This window comes from Pholis gunnellus, assembly GCF_910591455.1.
Source record: "Pholis gunnellus genome assembly, chromosome: 2".
In the NCBI taxonomy this organism is placed as follows: Eukaryota; Metazoa; Chordata; class Actinopteri; order Perciformes; family Pholidae; genus Pholis; species Pholis gunnellus.
The window spans coordinates 4,495,854-4,515,419 of record NC_136536.1 but is presented as its reverse complement, the minus strand read 5'-3'; the positions used below and the strand labels follow the sequence as shown (position 1 = coordinate 4,515,419).

Sequence of the window (19,566 nt, the reverse complement as noted above, 5' to 3'; positions counted from 1 at the left end):
AGGTTATGCGGCAAATATGATTTCCATGGTTTGGGTCACATCAGTGTGGCCTGAGAATGAAAAGGCACAAGGTCGAGCTCAGAGAAAACATCTGTTCAAGTTAAACTTCAGGATAGAAAAGGACAGACTTCAAGTTTGTCTTAACTCCTTCAGAAAAGAAAGAAAGAGCTGAGAAATGCAGACAGAAAGACGGCGAGAGAGGAATTTGCCTGAGAGGTGAATGATGGAAGGTATGTGAGGTTGCCTGTCACGTTGAGACGCCTGATAGCTCTGACTAGGTGTCATCTTATCACACTTCAGCAGATATTGCACCACATCCCTAATATTCCACCTTTTGGAATGGAATCGATCGGGCCGCATGCACAGAAAAATCCAACCGATCCTTAAAAACCGACATTTTTGCCTCCAGTCTGACCCGTGAGGCGGCCAGAAGGAAGTTAGATCCAGGTTAGAGATGTAGCCCCGAGGGCAGATACAGAGGAAAGGTAAGCTCATCCCTGCAGGATCGTATCGACCTGAGGAGAAGCTCTTTCTCTAAAGGCTCCCTGGGTGGGAAGATTTACTGGAGTCCTAATCACAGGTCGACACCTTGGAAACAGTTTCCCTGACCAATGGGAGAGGAGCCGCAGACGATGCTTTGCCTTGTTAACCGCCACTCTGACAGAATGTAATGCCAGACATCTTCGGCATGTGTGACTTTTGACTCCACAAACCGTGTTATTTACTTTCTGGTTGTACTGTATGGACTAACTCAGCATACGGGTGCATTTGTGGGGCTGTATAGTATGAAATGTGTCTGTAAAGTGTAAAATTATATATTTAAAAAAAAGGTCCTCGCTAGTGGTGTGTAGACATGCTGTTAGTTTTGGATGAATGTGTAGCTGTTTTAAGATATGCCTGACACCGCACTTGAATGGAAGTGAATATAAATCAGTCAGTGGTGCTGACGACATTGAACAATAAGACTTATTTAGCTGTTTCTTTAAATGTAATATATTTCTTTTCCACAGTTAGGTCACATGATGACAGCTGAGCTAAACTCCACTAAGGGAGACATTTAAAGAAAAGCTTTAGTCTTCATTTTCTAGCTTTACATTTTTAAATGTTGCAGTGCAATATCTAAAATGCTGGGTAAATAAAAGCAAGCTTAAGTTAAATTTGACAAACATATGTGAGAAATGTGTTTTTTATGCTGGTGGCAGTGGCAGAAATGTCAGCAGGTCTACAAGCTTGGTCCAGATTATATATAAGAAGTTGACGTAGTCACCATGACGTCATTGGTTTGTGGACGGACCTTTTTGTGTCAACCAAAGGCGACACAAGGTGGTGGAGCTAAGTACAACTGAACGCTGGATAAGCGACCAAAAAGGTTCAAATAAAATTGTATGAAACGACAACACATTGTGAAAGGATTTAAGTTATAAGACAAAAACACGGAAAACTCCCAGAACTGACAACAACGTAATAGTGACCTGTCAATAACAAGGTAGTCACGTCTTAAAGCATACCCGGCTTATCGTCTATTTGACTCTCAATGGACCATAATTTACTAAATGAACATCATGCTGTATTGAAGAAGACTTGAAACTAGAGATTGAGACCATAAACTCATGTTTACAATGTTTACTGAGGTAATAAATCAAGAGAGAAGTAGAATCATTTTCTCATAGACTTCTATACAACCAGAGGAGTCGCCCCCTGATGGCCATTAGAGAGAATGCAGGTTTAAGACACTTCTGCATTGGCTTTACTTTTCAGATCCACCTGGTCCTCACTCAAATCAGAAACTAGGTGAATTACTATGATACATCTATAGATATTCATAGTGATAAGAGGATGAATCATGATGATTCCCTGACTTTTCCTGTCGCGCTTTCAGCAGGTTTTCTATACTGTGTGTACTGTATCCTAATTACAGTAACTAGGTGATATCTTGACTTTATCGAAGTGCCACCATGAGTTTGACATTTTTGGTTTTGAGTGAAATGTCTCAACAATTATGGTTCAAACATCTATTTTCCACTCAGGATGATTTGTAATAACGTTTGGTTTATTCCGTGTTCAGTGCTAATTAGCAAATGCTAACACGTCAACACACTAGACTGAGATGGTGAACAGGTGCAAATATTACCTCCATCACATCAGCATCTAAGCATTATCATTGTAAGCATGTTAGCATTATTGTTAGCCTGTCAGCATGCTGTTGTTAGCATTTAGCTAAGAGCACCACTGTCTCACGAGAAGCTAGCTAGCGTGGCTGTAGACTCTTAGCCTTGTTTTAAGTGAACACTTAAAAAACCAGCTGTTTGGGACCAGGGATACATGTAGGCTATTTAAACTAATACAATCCACTTTAAAAATCAGACAATAGTGTATTGATGAGGACAGAACTAGAAAATGAGCATTGTAGAGTTTATACAGGGCGTGCACTTGAGTTCAAACTGATATTTACCAGATTTTACTAAATCATTGGTGCCATTTTTCAGTCCTCGGCATCTAGACATCATAATTAAGTTTGCCTCTTTGATGATGATGATGTTGATGACGATGATGATGCATCAGTAGACAAGAGTACATCGGTAGATCATCTGTAATCCGAACCGTTTGTGTTTATCTAACCCTACCACCAATCCCTTGAGTTGTGATCAAAAAAGAAGGGCCTCCCCAATTTAAGCGGCGAAATTTCACAATATTCAGCAAATGAATTTGCAAGATGCAACAGGTACTGTGCTGCTTTCATGACTGTCTGCATACCGATGTGACCGCAGTCTAACTATTACTCTCTTTATCTCTGGCCCCTCCGGCACCAGGGTAGAAAAACCCTGTGTTCTCTTTCCAAAAAAACTCTTCTTTAAAACTTCTGTGGGATGTGTACATTTGTTTGTGTTCACCCCTTCAGCAAAGTCTTTTTTTGAAAAAAAATGTGTGTGACAGGTCTGTCATTTATATAGAAAGCAAAGTGAGAACAGGATTGTATTCTGCCTATTCTTAAATTATTAGATATGAAACCGTACAGTTTATCTACTCAACACAACACTCAGTTGTGTTCTGCTGCCCCACCACCTCAGCGCTGGCTGTTTCGTTAGATTGATGTCAGTTTGTTTATCTGGTGTGAATCCTGTTGAATGAGGCGGTGAGCAGTTTCTTTCTGACTGACAGCTGCTCAATATTCTTATTCACAAACACAAGCAGCAATCAGCATACATCATGTCATTCACTGCACTTTATACGCTTCAAGAACTATTTTTTAGTTTTTAACGACAGGTTGATTTGTTGTTATTTCTGTCTAATTGTCTAACTTGTCACTGATGACTCACAAGCAACACGCCTAGATAATGGTCTTTCCCCAACTCTCCCCAAATTTCCCCAACTCTTCACAATAACTTGCCTATGGGGAACTCTAAGGATGCCTGCTTGCACTCAAGGTGTTTGAGATATTTCCAGATCTAGTTGATTCTGGAAAACAACTTCACCTGACATAAAGCCATTTTTCTGGCTGACAGAAGGGGAAAAAAAAAGCACCAGTGGAAAGTCTTATCATGTTGACACAGTGTCACTGCAAAGGTATGACATAGAATGAGTTCTGAGTCCTGTCAGTTCTGTTTTCCTCTCTGACACTGACACCCATGTTGCAAAAATACCACTTTAGCTTTGGTTTTATTCAGCCAGGTTTTGAGATAATCTGTTTTATGCTTCGATATAGTGCAAATACACCTGCTTATATGCATAGGGTGCCCTGTGGATTATTTTATTGTTATACTGTAGTAACAGGGACACCGTTTCTGTCCGTCCGTCACGTCCATTCTTGTGAAGGCCTTGAGGGAATGTCCTCAAATAGAGTACTGAAGGGATGAGTCCTTAAACCTGATCATGAGTTAGCATTACAGTTAGCATTAGAGCTTATTTTCTGCAATAATCCAAAAGCCCATAGAAAAATCCCATTGGCTTTTTGTAAAGGGAACCAGTGCGATGCTAACTTCCGGGGTTGGCCTGCAGAAATACGTCATCCTTGCAGCACTCTATTTGGCACAAACGTACTGAGGAGGTGGCAAATAACTTACTTACTGATATCTCAAAACCTTGGCAGAACACTGTCAGCATGGCTGGTTACCATTTTAGGAAAATTCACTCAATGTCCACTTTATTAGATTTCACACTACAGATCGGCTAACAATTAGGTGGATTACAATTCAAATTAGTATATACTTTGGATTACAATGTTCAGTGTATTGTTGACACAGTGGAAGAGGTGTTCATTCAACCATATAAGTGTTGCACTGGACTCCATTATATTGAGATGTGTTCCTCCCTGATGTTGTTAATGGGGTCAGCAAAACATGAGAAATACTTCTCAGTGAAATGCAGTCCAGTTCAACACCACTGCAAACTACACCCTCAACAACATGCAGTTTTATCAGACAGTGACCAAAACTGAACATTATAAAATGTGTAAAAGTGAAATTCATGACAGAACAGTTGTATTGAAGTGCATTAGATTTTATAGGTATACCTTATAAAATCACAAGCCTTTTTATCTCCACCACCTGCCAAGTACCTCACAGTTACAGGTGTGTGTTCTCACAGCTTTGGCAGACCCACCACCCACCTGACACATCTGACCTCGCACACACCCATAAATGCCCGATCCAGTGCACAGCTGCGCCACAGAGAGCAAACAGCCAAACGAAGATGAAGTCTTCCTTGGTGTTCTTACTGGTACTGATATTCTGCCATCTTTGCGGAGCTCAGACACAGAGCAGCGACGGTGACACGGCTCAGACACAGAGGGCCAGGACTGAAGCTGATGGAGGTGAACAAGAGCTGGTGCGTGAGACCGACATCTGGGTTGAACTGAGGAACCTGAGAGACATGGTGGTGGAGCAGACAGGAGAGCTGAGTAACCTGACGGCCAGAGTAACAGCTGCTGAGAGCATAGTGGAGGCCTTGGAGATAAAGAATACAGGTACACTGTCATTAAGTTTACTTTATAACAAAATAGATGTAGCTGAGCTTACATGAGCAGTCTCGTTGCAGCCATGGAGGCCAGGATGACGGCTGCTGAGAGCTTGGCAGAGGAACTGCAGATGGAGAATGACGGTAAACACATTGCAGCCAAACATAACTGAGATATTTCGTTTTGTTGCACGTTTCCACTTTTCTGTCACATTTCTTCTGTCACTTTAGTTCAAGCTGCAGATCTTACAGTCGCCCAGCAGAAGCTCAGCAATCTGCAGCAACGACTGACAGTCAGTGAACAACATGTGGAGGAGCTGGAGAAGCAGCAGAAAGGTGAAGATCAGACAGAGAGCGTTTTAGCAGCACGTGGCAACGTTTTGTAATTGTTGTTAATGAGAGTGACGCGTCTTGCACGCTATTTTTGTGTTGCCTGAGCAGCCAAACATAACTGAGGTATTTTGCTTTGTTGCACGTTTCCACTTTTCTGTCACATTTCTTCTGTCACTTTAGGTCAAGCTGCAGATCTTACAGTCGCCCAGCAGAAGCTGAACACTCTGCAAGAACGTCTGACAATCGGTGAACAACACGTGGAGGAGCTGGAGAAGCAGCAGGAAGGTAAAGGTCGAGGCCCCGATCACACAGAGCGCCTTTTAGCAGCACGTGGCAACGTTTTATAATTGTTGTTAATGAGAGTGACGTGTTTTGCACGCTATTTGCGTTACCAAGCGCCTTGTGTATTTCCGCTCTATGCGCCTGACGATTTTAAAGGAGCATCCTCGAGCTGGAAAAGATTCAACTCAGAGCCCAACATTATTGCATTTTTTTCCCTCATTGATACCAGCAGCTCTATCACTTTAATAACTGTAGATAATATGATCTGGGCAGAAAACACCAGGCGGCAAATTAGTGCGGTACTTGAGATTTTGGGTAAGTTGTGTTCTTATTGCAGCCATGGAGGCCAGGATGACGGCTGCTGAGAGCTTGGCAGAGGAACTGCAGATGGAGAATGGCGGTAAACACATTGCAGCCAAACATAATTGAGATATTTCATTTTGTTGCACGTTTCCACTTTTCTGTCACTTTCTTCTGTCACTTTAGGTCAAGCTGCAGATCTTACAGTCGTCCAGCAGAAGCTCAGCACTCTGCAAGAACGTCTGACAGTCGGTGAACAACACGCGGAGAAGCTGGAGAAACAGCAGGAAGGTAAAGGTTGAGGCCCCGATCACACAGAGCGCCTTTTAGCAGCCCGTGGCGACGTTTTATAATTGTTGTTAATGAGAGTGACGCGTCTTGCACGCTATTTTTGCGATGCCTGAGCAGCCAAACATAACTGAGGTATTTTGTTTCGTTGCACATTTCCACTTTTCTGTCACATTTCTTCTGTCACTTTAGGTCAAGCTGCAGATCTTGCAGTCGTCCAGCAGAAGCTCAGCACTCTGCAGCAACGACTGACAGCCGGTGAACACCAGACGAAGGAGCTGGAGAAACAGCAGGAAGGTGAAGATCGAGGCCCCGATCACACAGAGCGCCTTTTAGCAGCCTGTGGCGACATTTTATAATTGTTGTTAATGAGAGTGACGCGTTTTGCACGCTATTTGCGTTACCAAGCGCCTTGTGCATTTCCGCTCTATGCGCCTGACGATTTTAAAGGAGCATCCTCGAGCTCGAAAAGATTCAACTTAGAGCCCAACATTATTGCATTTTTTACCCTCATTGATACCAGCAGCTCTATCACTTTAACAACTGTAGATAATATGATCTGGGCAGAAAACAGCAGGCGGCAAATTAGTGCGGTACTTGACATTTTGGGTAAGTTGTGTTCTTATTACAGCCACGGAGGCCAGGATGACGGCTGCTGAGAGCTTGGCAGAGGGACTGCAGAAGGAGAATGACGGTAAACACATTGCAGCCAAACATAACTGAGATATTTCGTTTTGTTGCACGTTTCCACTTTTCTGTCACATTTCTTCTGTCACTTTAGTTCAAGCTGCAGATCTTGCAGTCGCCCAGCAGAAGCTCAGCACTCTGCAGCAACGACTGACAGTCGGTGAACACCAGACGAAGGAGCTGGAGAAACAGCAGGAAGGTGAAGATCAGACAGAGCGCGTTTTAGCAGCACGTGGCGACATTTTGGAATTGTTGTTAATGAGAGTGACGTGTTTTGTGCGCTGTTTTTGCGTTACCAAGCGCCTTGTGTATTTCCGCTCTATGTGCCTGACGATTTTAAAGGAGCATCCTCGAGCTGGAAAAGATTCAACTCAGAGCCCAACATTATTGCATTTTTTTCCCTCATTGATACCAGCAGCTCCATCACTTTAACAACTGTAGATAATATGATCTGCGCAGACAACAGCAGGCGGCAAATTAGTGAGATACTTGACATTTTGGGTAAGTTGTGTTCTTATTACAGCCATGGAGGCCAGGATGACGGCTGCTGAGAGCTTGGCAGAGGAACTGCAAAAGGAGAATGACAGTAAACACATTGCAGCCAAACATAACTGAGATATTTCGTTTCGTTGCACGTTTCCACTTTTCTGTCACATTTCTTCTGTCAATTTAGTTCAAGCTGCAGATCTTGCAGTTGCCCAGCAGAAGCTCAGCACTCTGCAGCAACGACTGACAGTCGGTGAACACCAGACGAAGGAGCTGGAGAAACAGCAGGAAGGTGAAGATCAGACAGAGCGCGTTTTAGCAGCACGTGGTGACGTTTTGTAATTGTTGTTAAGGAGAGTGATGTGTTTTGCACGCTATTTTTGCGATGCCTGAGCAGCCAAACATAACTGAGGTATTTTGTTTTGTTGCACTTTTCCACCTTTCTGTCACATTTCTTCTGTCACTTTAGGTCAAGCTGCAGATCTTACAGTCGTCCAGCAGAAGCTGAACACTCTGCAGCAACGACTGGCAGTCAGTGAACACCAGGTGGAGGAGCTGGAGAAACAGCAGAAAGGTAAAGGTTGAGGCCCCGATCACACAGAGCGCCTTTTAGCAGCCCGTGGCGACGTTTTATAACTGTTGTTAATGAGAGTGACGTGTTTTGTGCGCTCTCTCTGATCAGGCCCTAAAGATTAGGAGCATTTCTATTGTATCTCAACCGCTCTCAACATGGCGACAGGTGAGCCAGCATCTCGCAGCTAATGGTGCTATTAGCCCCGACAGTACAAACAAAGGCAAAAGTACTGACAGAGCTAACAGTGTTCATCTGAAGGGGAACCAGAGGGTTGGTGTTCAATTCCACAATAACGCTGTTGGCAGAGATGGGCAGTATTTCTATTACTTGTATTTGAAATACGTATTTCAATTACTTTTGAGTATTTTGTAATTTGCATTTGGTAGGGCCGATACAAAATCTAACGTAATTTGTAACAAAATACTTTAGAGTGGAGTAATTTTGTATTTAAAATACTCAAAATACTTTCTCCACCAATCAAAAAACAGTTCACGAGTTCAGTCTTCAGATCTTCAGGTTGAGGTTCAACGGATTGTCTGTCAAGGTCAATATTTTATCTGAGTGTGACAGATGTCAACTAGCTTGCACTAGCAATTTATGTCTGGGTCTGGCTACATAGCCTATTGTATATACATGGTGATGGACGGTTATAATATCAAGCTAGCGATCGATGCTAACATGCTAATAAAGCTAGCATTACTAGCGTTAGCATGCTGTCTAGGCTAGTGCATAGCCAGTGTTTAGCAAGTTAACTTATAAGTCGAGTAGCTAGCTATAGGAAGAGGGATATTGGGAGCTTGTATGTTCATGATAACCTTATCAAGAGACGTCTGACCATCTAATCTTACACTGTATTACAAGTTATGCTGTATCTTCTCAATGTGAATGTCATAATGCCATATCAATTACTGGCAGATAATATAGCTCACAGTTAGCCAGGCTATGAGAGTAGATGTCCATTTGTTCATATCTGGAACTCTTTTAGCTACATCAAATTTCAAAACTCACCTGAAGAGACTTCACCCTGACAGTCTTGATGATTTTGAAAGGCACAAGACAGAGTGTAGGCCTGATTATAGTGGCAAAAAGACAAATACCCCCTATAAGCAGACCCGCCTTTTTGAACACACAGTAACACAGGCTAAACTTGATTCATAGTGAAGGGAATGCATCCTTTGTCTACAGTTGAACAAACTGAATTTGTTGAATTGATTCATGGATTAAACTCCAATCTGACAGTGATTTCCAGACGTACACTGCGAAGGAAAATAGAAGGAGATTTCAATGCCAAAAAAAGTGATCTGAAAGAGAAACTGAAGGCAGTGCAATATGTTTGCACCACTGCTGACATCTGGTCCACTAGTAAGACTAGCTTCAGCTCACTGGATCAAGCCAGATTCAACTGAACGTGAATCAGTCGTTCTCGCATGCAGACATTTCCCAAGTCCACACAACTACAACCGCATTGCTGAGATATTGGAGGAAATCCACTCAGAATTTGGCCAAAGTTTATGGGCTGTTAAGTGTTAAGTCCCATTAATAAAAATATATATATACATAATCAATCAAGTTGTTGTCTTTTAATAGCTTTGCTTAGTTACACTGACATTCTGTGACTGTTCTTCCTTTTTGTGGGGTTCACCAGAGCTTTGTGTACATTATATACGGAAAATCCAGGAAAAAGTATTTCCTATATTTTAAATACAAAATACATGTATTGTATTTTGTTACATTTTCTGGCACCAGTATTTTGTATTTTATGTTAACACATTTATTTGAGGGGTATTTTGTATTTTGTATCAAAATACATTTTCATGTATTTTTGCCCATCTCTGGCTGTTGGTCGGGACGGCATTACCAGCTGCAACAGTTACATGACAGCAGCGCAGAGAAGCAGCCATCTGCTAACCAGTAGTGCACGCTCACATGCACAAACATGCACTAAAAGCACACACAAAAAGAAGCTCAGATTAAAACACAGAGGAAGAGTGACCTTTCGGCTCGGGTAGACATCACTTAAATTATTTGTCTGCTGCCATATTAAAGCGTTGACTATCACAATTAGCACCTTTAAGGGTTAATGATTTGTGTGATGAATTGTGTGCACATGGTTATGAATGTTTGTCATGATTTCAGGACAAGATGCTGCACTGCAGGAACTTCAGAATTCCAATAGAGGTAAATGTTTGTGCTTTGTGCATGTGTGAGTAAATGTATGCACGAAGAAGGCGACATAAAATAATTCAGAATTGATTGTGTGTTCTTTAACTTTGCCACAGTGGGGAAAGTGGCTTTTTCTGCCTCCCTTCTGACATCTGGTCAAGGTAACACAGGCAGCTCAGATTATGTTCCACTCGCCTACAGAAATGTCTTCACCAACATTGGAAACCACTACAACCCAAACACAGGTAGTGTGATCGTGTTCCTTTGGCCACTTGGTTTCATTCTTCACTTCTACCAGTTGTGACTGTTCTTCTCTGTCTGTGTTTTAGGTTACTTCACTGCACCAGTGAGAGGAGTGTATTACTTCAGATTTACTGGCCATATAGCACACACTGGTAGGGGTGTGATTTTGAGACTTGTAAGGAACGGACATTTCACAGTCACGACTGGTGACCGTAACGCCACATCTTCAGATCTTGAGGACAATGCATCCAATGGCGTAGTGTTGCAGTTGGATGCGTGGGATCTTGTTTCAGTACAAATTCATGGAAATGTTTGGGATGATCAATACCACAGAACAACATTTAGTGGCTTTCTGCTCTTTCCTTTCTAAGATATTACAATAGCGTGCTGCAAGAATGAGTCCTAAAACCGGAAATGAGTCGGCAATTTTGCCCTTCTGGTTCCCTCGTCTCGAAGTCAATGGATTCTTTCAATGGGTTTTTGGTTAGATGCCTGAAATAAAAGTCTGTAGTTAGCTTAAGAGACATTAGCATTTTGTTCTACGTTATATATTTCATCAGTAAATATCCCACTCGTGTAATGTGAGACTAAACATAATCACTCCGACTTGTCCGCCTTTAGCTTCGTTGTGGTGACGCTGAGGTCATGCGACTGTGATGTAGTTTGTTAGATTCGCGCTTAAAAAATCTAAAAAGTGGTGTTTATTTGTGAAGATTATCTTGCTGAACAAAAACATGTATGCATCCTGAGCGTTTGTTTGCCACAGAGCTTATTTTCTGCAATAATCCAAAATCCCATTGGCTTTTTGTCGAGTGAACCAGTGTGATTCTAACTTCCAGGTTGATCTAAAATAGGTCATCCTTGCAGCATTCTGCTAACATGAGAGCTATGCACGCAGACGATAATTTAACTAATGGACGCAAATTTAATTCAAACACAAAAAGTGCATTTTTTGTAACATTTTGTACCATAAAACAAAGTTTACGAAAATAAAAACGACAAAATTAAAGCTTTTATTCATCTCCACATCTGACTCTTCTCATTTTTCTTCCGGTGCGATGCTAACTTCCGGGCTTGGCCTGCAGAAATACGTCATCCTTGCAGCACTCTATTTGACACAAACGTACTGAGGAGGTGGCAAAGAACTTACTGACTGATATCTCAAAACCTTGGCAGAACACTGTCAGCATGGCTGGTTACCATTTTAGGAAAATTCACTCAATGTCCACTTTATTAGATTTCACACTACAGATCGGCTAAAAATTCTACATTTAGGTGGATTATAATTCAAATTAGTATATACTTTGGATTACAATGTTCAGTGTATTGTTGACACAGTGGAAGAGGTGTTCATTTAACCATATAAGTGTTGCACTGGACTCCATTATATTGAGATGTGTTCCTCCCTGATGTTGTTAATGGGGTCAGCAAAACATGCATTAGATTTTACAGGTATACCTTATGAAGTCACAAGCCTTTTTATCTCCACCACCTGCCAAGTATCTCACAGTTACAGGTGTGTGTTCTCACAGCTTTGGCAGACCCACCACCCACCTGACACATCTGACCTCACACACACCCATAAATGCCCGATCCAGTGCACAGCTGCGCCATAGAGAGCAAACAGCCAAACGAAGATGAAGACTTCCTTGGTGTTCTTACTGGTACTGATATTCTGCCATCTTTGCAGAGCTCAGACACAGAGCAGCGACAATGACACGGCTCAGACACAGAGGGCCGGGACTGAAGCTGATGGAGGTGAACAAGAGCTGCTGCATCAGACTGATGTCTGGGTTGAACTGAGGAACCTGAGAGATATGATGGTGGACCAGAAAGTAGAGCTGATTTACCTGACGGCCAGAGTAACAGCTGCTGAGAGCATAGTGGAGAACTTGGAGATAAAGAATACAGGTACACTGTCATTAAGTTTACTTTATAACAAAATAGATGTAGCTGAGCTTACATGAGCAGTCTCGTTGCAGCCATGGAGGCCAGGATGACGGCTGCTGAGAGCTTGGCAGAGGAACTGCAGAAGGAGAATGACGGTAAACACATTGCAGCCAAACATAACTGAGATATTTCGTTTTGTTGCACGTTTCCACTTTTCTGTCACATTTCTTCTGTCACTTTAGTTCAAGCTGCAGATCTTGCAGTCGCCCAGCAGAAGCTCAGCAATCTGCAGCAACGACTGACAGTCAGTGAACAACATGTGGAGGAGCTGGAGAAGCAGCAGGAAGGTGAAGATCAGACAGAGAGCGTTTTAGTAGCACGTAGCAACGTTTTGTAATTGTTGTTAATGAGAGTGATGCGTTTTGCACGCTATTTTTGCGTTGCCTGAGCAGCCAAACATAACTGAGGTATTTTGCTTTGTTGCACGTTTCCACTTTTCTGTCACATTTCTTCTGTCACTTTAGGTCAAGCTGCAGATCTTACAGTCGCCCAGCAGAAGCTGAGCACTCTGCAAGAACGTCTGACAGTCGGTGAACAACACGTGGAGGAGCTGGAGAAGCAGCAGGAAGGTAAAGGTCGAGGCCCCGATCACACAGAGCGCCTTTTAGCAGCCCGTGGCGACATTTTGGAATTGTTGTTAATGAGAGTGACGTGTTTTGTGCGCTGTTTTTGCGTTACCAAGCGCCTTGTGTATTTCCGCTCTATGCGCCTGACGATTTTAAAGGAGCATCCTCGAGCTGGAAAAGATTCAACTCAGAGCCCAACATTATTGCATTTTTTTCCCTCATTGATACCAGCAGCTCCATCACTTTAACAACTGTAGATAATATGATCTGCGCAGACAACAGCAGGCGGCAAATTAGTGAGATACTTGACATTTTGGGTAAGTTGTGTTCTTATTACAGCCACGGAGGTCAGGATGACGGCTGCTGAGAGCTTGGCAGAGGAACTGCAGAAGGAGAATGACGGTAAACACATTGCAGCCAAACATAACTGAGATATTTCGTTTTGTTGCACGTTTCCACTTTTCTGTCACATTTCTTCTGTCACTTTAGTTCAAGCTGCAGATCTTGCAGTCGCCCAGCAGAAGCTCAGCAATCTGCAGCAACGACTGACAGTCAGTGAACAACATGTGGAGGAGCTGGAGAAGCAGCAGGAAGGTGAAGATCAGACAGAGAGCGTTTTAGTAGCACGTAGCAACGTTTTGTAATTGTTGTTAATGAGAGTGATGCGTTTTGCACGCTATTTTTGCGTTGCCTGAGCAGCCAAACATAACTGAGGTATTTTGCTTTGTTGCACGTTTCCACTTTTCTGTCACATTTCTTCTGTCACTTTAGGTCAAGCTGCAGATCTTACAGTCGCCCAGCAGAAGCTGAGCACTCTGCAAGAACGTCTGACAGTCGGTGAACAACACGTGGAGGAGCTGGAGAAGCAGCAGGAAGGTAAAGGTCGAGGCCCCGATCACACAGAGCGCCTTTTAGCAGCCCGTGGCGACATTTTGGAATTGTTGTTAATGAGAGTGACGTGTTTTGTGCGCTGTTTTTGCGTTACCAAGCGCCTTGTGTATTTCCGCTCTATGCGCCTGACGATTTTAAAGGAGCATCCTCGAGCTGGAAAAGATTCAACTCAGAGCCCAACATTATTGCATTTTTTTCCCTCATTGATACCAGCAGCTCCATCACTTTAACAACTGTAGATAATATGATCTGCGCAGACAACAGCAGGCGGCAAATTAGTGAGATACTTGACATTTTGGGTAAGTTGTGTTCTTATTACAGCCACGGAGGTCAGGATGACGGCTGCTGAGAGCTTGGCAGAGGAACTGCAGAAGGAGAATGACGGTAAACACATTGCAGCCAAACATAACTGAGATATTTCGTTTTGTTGCACGTTTCCACTTTTCTGTCACATTTCTTCTGTCACTTTAGTTCAAGCTGCAGATCTTGCAGTCGCCCAGCAGAAGCTGAGCACTCTGCAGCAACGACTGACAGTCAGTGAACAACATGTGGAGGAGCTGGAGAAACAGCAGGAAGGTGAAGATCAGACAGAGAGCGTTTTAGTAGCACGTAGCAACGTTTTGTAATTGTTGTTAATGAGAGTGATGCGTTTTGCACACTATTTTTGCGTTGCCTGAGCAGCCAAACATAACTGAGGTATTTTGTTTCGTTGCACGTTTCCACTTTTCTGTCACATTTCTTCTGTCACTTTAGGTCAAGCTGCAGATCTTACAGTCGCCCAGCAGAAGCTGAACACTCTGCAAGAACGACTGGCAGCCGGTGAACAACACGCGGAGGAGCTGGAGAAGCAGCAGGAAGGTAAAGGTCGAGGCCCCGATCACACAGAGCGCCTTTTAGCAGCCCGTGGCGACATTTTGTAATTGTTGTTAATGAGAGTGACGTGTTTTGTGCGCTGTCTCTGATCAGGCCCTAAAGATTAGGAGCATTTCTATTGTATCTCAACCGCTCTCAACATGGCGACGGCTGAGCCAGCATCTCGCAGCTAATGGTGCTATTAGCCCCGACAGTACAAACAAAGGCAAAAGTACTGACAGAGCTAACAGTGTTCATCTGAAGGGGAACCAGAGGGTTGGTGTTCAATTCCACAATAACGCTGTTGGTCGGGACGGCATTACCAGCTGCAACAGTTACATGACAGCAGCGCAGAGAAGCAGCCATCTGCTAACCAGTAGTGCACGCTCACATGCACAAACATGCACTAAAAGCATGTACAATTACATTACTTAACACAGCAAACACTTGTTCGCTGCCATATTAAAGCGTTGACTATCACATTTAAGACCTTTAAGGGTTAATGATTTGTGTGATTATTTAAGTGCACATGGTTATGAATGTTTGTCATGATTTCAGGACAAGATGCTGCACTGCAGGAACTTCAGAATTCCAATAGAGGTAAATGTTTGTGCTTTGTGCATGTGTGAGTAAATGTATACAGGAAGAAGGCGACATAAAGTAATTCAGATTTGATTGTGTGTTCTTTAACTTTGCCACAGTGGGGAAAGTGGCTTTTTCTGCCTCCCTTCTGACATCTGGTCAAGGTAACACAGGCGGCTCAAAGAATGCTCCACTCACCTACAGAAATGTCTTCACCAACATTGGAAACCACTACGACCCAAACACAGGTAGTGTGATCGTGTTCCTTTGGCCACTTGGTTTCATTCTTCACTTCTACCAGTTGTGACTGTTCTTCTCTGTCTGTGTTTTAGGTTACTTCACTGCACCAGTGAGAGGAGTGTATTACTTCATATTTAATGGCCATGTACGAAACAATAAGGATCTTATGATGATGAGACTTGCAAAGAACGAACATTTCACAGTCTCGGCTGCTGACCATGAAACCACATCCACAGATCCTGAGGACAATGCATCCAATGGCGTAGTGTTGCAGTTGGAAGTGGGGGATCTTGTTTCAGTAAAACTTATTGGAGCGGTTTGGGATGATCAATTCCACAGAACAACATTTAGTGGCTTTCTGCTCTTTCCTTTCTAAGATATTACAATAGCGTGCTGCAGGAATGAGTCCTAAAACCGGAAATCAGTCAACAATTTTGCCCTTCTGGTTCCCTCGTCTCGAAGTCAATGGATTCTTTTCAATGGGTTTTTGGTTAGATGCCTGAAATAAGGTCTGTAGTTAGCTTAAGAGACATTAGCATTTTGTTCTACGTTATATATTTCATCAGTAAATATCCCACTCGTGAAATGTGAGACTAAACATCATCACTCCGACTTGTCCGTCTTTAGCTTCGTTGTGGTGACGCTGAGGTCATGCGACCGTGATGTAGTTTGTTTTTAGCTTTTTTACTTATGATTATTACATTCACGCTTTACAAAATCTAAAAAGTGGTGTTTATTTGTGAAGATTATCTTGCTTAACAAAAACATGTATGCATCATGAGCGTTTGTTTGCCACAGAGCTTATTTACTGCAATAATCCCAAATCCCATTGGCTTTTTGTCGAGTGAACCAGTGTGATTCTAACTTCCAGGTTGATCTAAAATCGGTCATCCAGAGCTATACACGCAGAGGCAAATTTAACTAATGGCCGCAAATGTAATCAGAACACAAAAAGTGCATTTTCTGTAACTTTTTGTGCCATAAAACAAAGTTTATGAAGATAAAAACAACAAAATTAAAGCTTTTATACATCTCCACATCTTTGTTTTTTTCCCCATTTTAATAAAACACCTACGACTCCAAAAAATGGACGATGATGAATAGGTCCTTTGAGTATGTTTTAAGATGTGTAAAATGGTCTAATAGGAATGATACTTTGTGTCTGATATGGTTTTCCCACAAAAAAAGGTCGAACTACTTTGGTAAAAATAAGAAAAATCAGTGAAAAATCTTGAATCTATGAATATGCAGATATTGTTCACTTTAAAGTTTGACTGCTGCATAGAAGACGTTTCTTATTTCACTGAAAAATCAATTGTCAGTATGTGTGCACTAGAAGCTTGACGTTTTACACTTTTTTAAATTACATACCGGACTGTGATTGGCGTCCAAAGACGTTTTTGGTTACAGGTACATGTCTTCACCTTCAGATGTGAGGGGAGCGCAGTAGATTAATGTAAAAAGAAACTCTACACCTACTTCATTCTGCAAGCTGAAGGCCAAAATCCAAGTGGAGTAACACAAATAAAAACACCTTATTTAATTTTAACTAAAATACAAAAAGAATTATTGCATGATTCTCAATTAAGCTATGAGGCTCTCACACTCAAATCCATGCACATGAAATACTTTAGGCCTATGTACATAACTACAGTACATCTTTACCTTTTATGCAAGTACGTATGCTACTGTAGAGGTAACGCACTTTATTAGTATTTTTTAAACATAGTCTTCAAACAAAGGCCCACTTTGGATAAGGTGGACGCATTACGTTATGAAAAAAAAGGGGGAGAAAAAAACAAAACTCAACAAATTCCTCAGATAAAAGTGGAAGAAAATGACAACCCATGAATGTGATCATTGTTTCCTTTCCTTTGGTGTTTCACATCATAAACCCCCCGGAATGCAGCTGCATCAGAGTTTGAGCTTTGACTAAATCCATTCAGACTCTTTGTTGTGCAGTCATTCAGATCGCACAGGTACACACGCACACACACACATGCACACACACACACACACACACACACACACACACACATACATACACACACACACACACAGCACCACACCTCAGTTATCGGTCATCTACTATGGTTCTGATCAACCCACAACACAGAGCCATGCTAGCTGCACCTTCATTCAGTGTGAATTCTTTCTCTCTTTCTTTTGCTGCCCTCTACTTTCCCTGTAATTTCCCACAATGCACTGCAGAGAAGACTATCAGCCACAATCGATCTACGAGCTATCAGATGCCCTCACGGTAAAATTTCACACCCTTACTGGCAGATACAACAGTGACACAGTGCGGGTAAGATTATTTCATATCTACGGTACCACGTGTGTTGGCTGTCTATAAACAGATTCTGCATTCACATGTAGAACCTGGAAGCAACGGGACAAGACTTTGGCATCGGAAGAGTTCTGGCTGCCGTTTGTAGTCCGAGTATGTGTTGACCAATCACGTTCGAGGAGGCTTTGGTTGAATGCAGGTAAACAGTCTGTGTGGAGAGCAACAGAGGCGGAACACATCATCCAAAATTCAATCTGGGAACCCAACGGCCATCGTCTGACGCTTTTTATTAGTTTAAAATGAGTAAACGGGCTACTTTTGAAATAATCCGGTCGTACACATCGTGTCTCAACTCCAACTCTGGTCTCGTATCTCAAGTTGCTAATCGTACTCTAAAAAATGAGCAGCGCACAGGAAAAGGAAGTCTTGGCCCACTGAGTATAGTCTCCTTGCCCCCAGAGGCTTATCCCTCGTCTAGAATTGGTTCCGAGATTGATGGATTTAAAGAGAGGAATGGATACAGCGTTGGAGGAGGGCTCCCATTCATTGTTATGAAAACACTCTTTAATCCCACCTCCCAGCCTTCGGTTCAGCCTTGTTCTCTGGCTCAAAATAACTCTATTTGGCTATTTTTTCACAAAAAAAAAGTTAATCCGCTGAGTTATAGACGTCCAATGTAAGTCTATGGGGAAATAAATGATCTCTTTTTGGGCCCCATGGCATCATGTGACAGACCCAGACATTGTAATTCCACTATTTGACCACCATGTCGAATTTGCTTCAAAGCCCCGGCGGTGTTCCTCAGGGCTCGGTTGAGACTCCTTCCGCTTTCTGTAAGACAAATGTAGGCCAGTAACAAACAAGGAGTGCTCAAAAGAATAATTCAGATGTGTTTATGGAAGGAGCCTGGAGTGCATTGGAGACGCGGCGTCTCCTTTGAATCTGATGAGGAGTTTAGATCAGACCTGCAGCTATATGGTTCAGCTAAGGAGCGCCGTTAGTCTGATCAAACAGCTGCCAATATGAAAAGGACTGCCATATCCTCTCAGCACCCGGGGGGCTGTGTGAAATGAATACAGCTTCACTGGTTTCCCTCTCACAGGCACCTCTTGGGTTGGAAACATTTTTTCATAATTACATTTAATTCTATGTTGTGTCCCCACAGTGCCACTATTAAGGTTAAGGCTATAAGCTGAGGAAGCTTTTCAACCTTTGTCGTCGGGGCTTTTGCCCATTTAGAGGTAGCATCATTGATCTGAAGGCACAACGCTGTATCCCTGTTATTTTCAATATTCCTATTATTCTCATGAAGTGTATTTTAATTGTTATGTGTGAGATATTGTGAAATAGACCTTTGTTTTGGCATAGTTTAGCAGTTGATGAATCAGATGGCTTGGGAAATGGATCTTAGTTATGAGTCTTTAATGAGAGAGGGTAATCCCAATTTGAAAACCCCCCAGTCATTGTTTCATTAAGGTAGTCTTTCATTATTTTGTTTCTTCTCCTCGTGTGAAGGCTCATTAAAGCTGTGACAGTGCCGGGAAGGCTCCTCTATCTCACTTACAGCGTTCACAAGAGGATCTATTGAACTGTGAATGTTTTGGTTCGAGCTGAGTTCACCACAAAGGGCTGTGTGAAGTATCTCTGATATCATTTGTGGGCATCTTCTTGGTGGGTCAGGAGTTTTTTTTTTGTTGCAGGTAACACGGACAGAAAAATCGCACAGAAAAAAACAGACAGCAGCAGGCGGACGCGTTCGTGTAGTTGGTGAAAGTGCACCGACACTCTCATGCCTCCACTTGCATTCATGTGTTCTCCCGCACACAGACACACAACAAGGGAATGACGGTGCTTTTTGACTTTAAAATTAAAGGACAGATTCATTA

The 19,566-nt window shown here is 42.5% G+C and overlaps 1 protein-coding gene across 8 annotated transcripts; it reads left to right on the top strand.

Annotated features, from left to right (window-relative positions):
• Nucleotides 1-4,677: 4,677 nt before the first annotated feature.
• Nucleotides 4,678-16,427, top strand: LOC306704588 (uncharacterized protein). 8 transcript variants are annotated; one of them, XM_079170998.1, is made up of 23 exons: nt 4,678-4,963; nt 5,035-5,097; nt 5,185-5,289; nt 5,467-5,571; nt 5,906-5,968; nt 6,055-6,159; nt 6,349-6,453; nt 6,788-6,850; nt 6,938-7,042; nt 7,367-7,429; nt 7,517-7,621; nt 12,292-12,354; nt 12,442-12,546; nt 12,724-12,828; nt 13,165-13,227; nt 13,315-13,419; nt 13,597-13,701; nt 14,038-14,100; nt 14,188-14,292; nt 14,470-14,574; nt 15,127-15,168; nt 15,270-15,398; nt 15,483-16,427. In XM_079170998.1, exons 1-23 carry the CDS (start codon nt 4,690-4,692, stop codon nt 15,764-15,766), a joined length of 2,430 nt encoding a protein of 809 aa, XP_079027124.1. In that variant the 5' UTR covers nt 4,678-4,689; the 3' UTR covers nt 15,767-16,427. The 8 variants fall into 8 exon arrangements, with proteins under 8 accessions (XP_079027124.1, XP_079027126.1, XP_079027128.1 ...); XM_079171000.1 differs by lacking the exon at nt 5,906-5,968; XM_079171002.1 differs by lacking the exon at nt 6,055-6,159.
• The last annotated feature ends 3,139 nt before the right edge of the window (nt 16,428-19,566 follow it).

Coding starts and splice junctions, on each gene's coding strand:
- LOC306704588 (XM_079170998.1), top strand. CDS start 4,690: ATGAAGTCTTCCTTGGTGTTCTTACTGGTACTGATATTCTGCCATCTT. Junction 13,420..13,596: donor GCTGGAGAAGCAGCAGGAAG/GTGAAGATCAGA, acceptor CTGTCACTTTAG/GTCAAGCTGCAGATCTTACA. Junction 14,293..14,469: donor GCTGGAGAAACAGCAGGAAG/GTGAAGATCAGA, acceptor CTGTCACTTTAG/GTCAAGCTGCAGATCTTACA.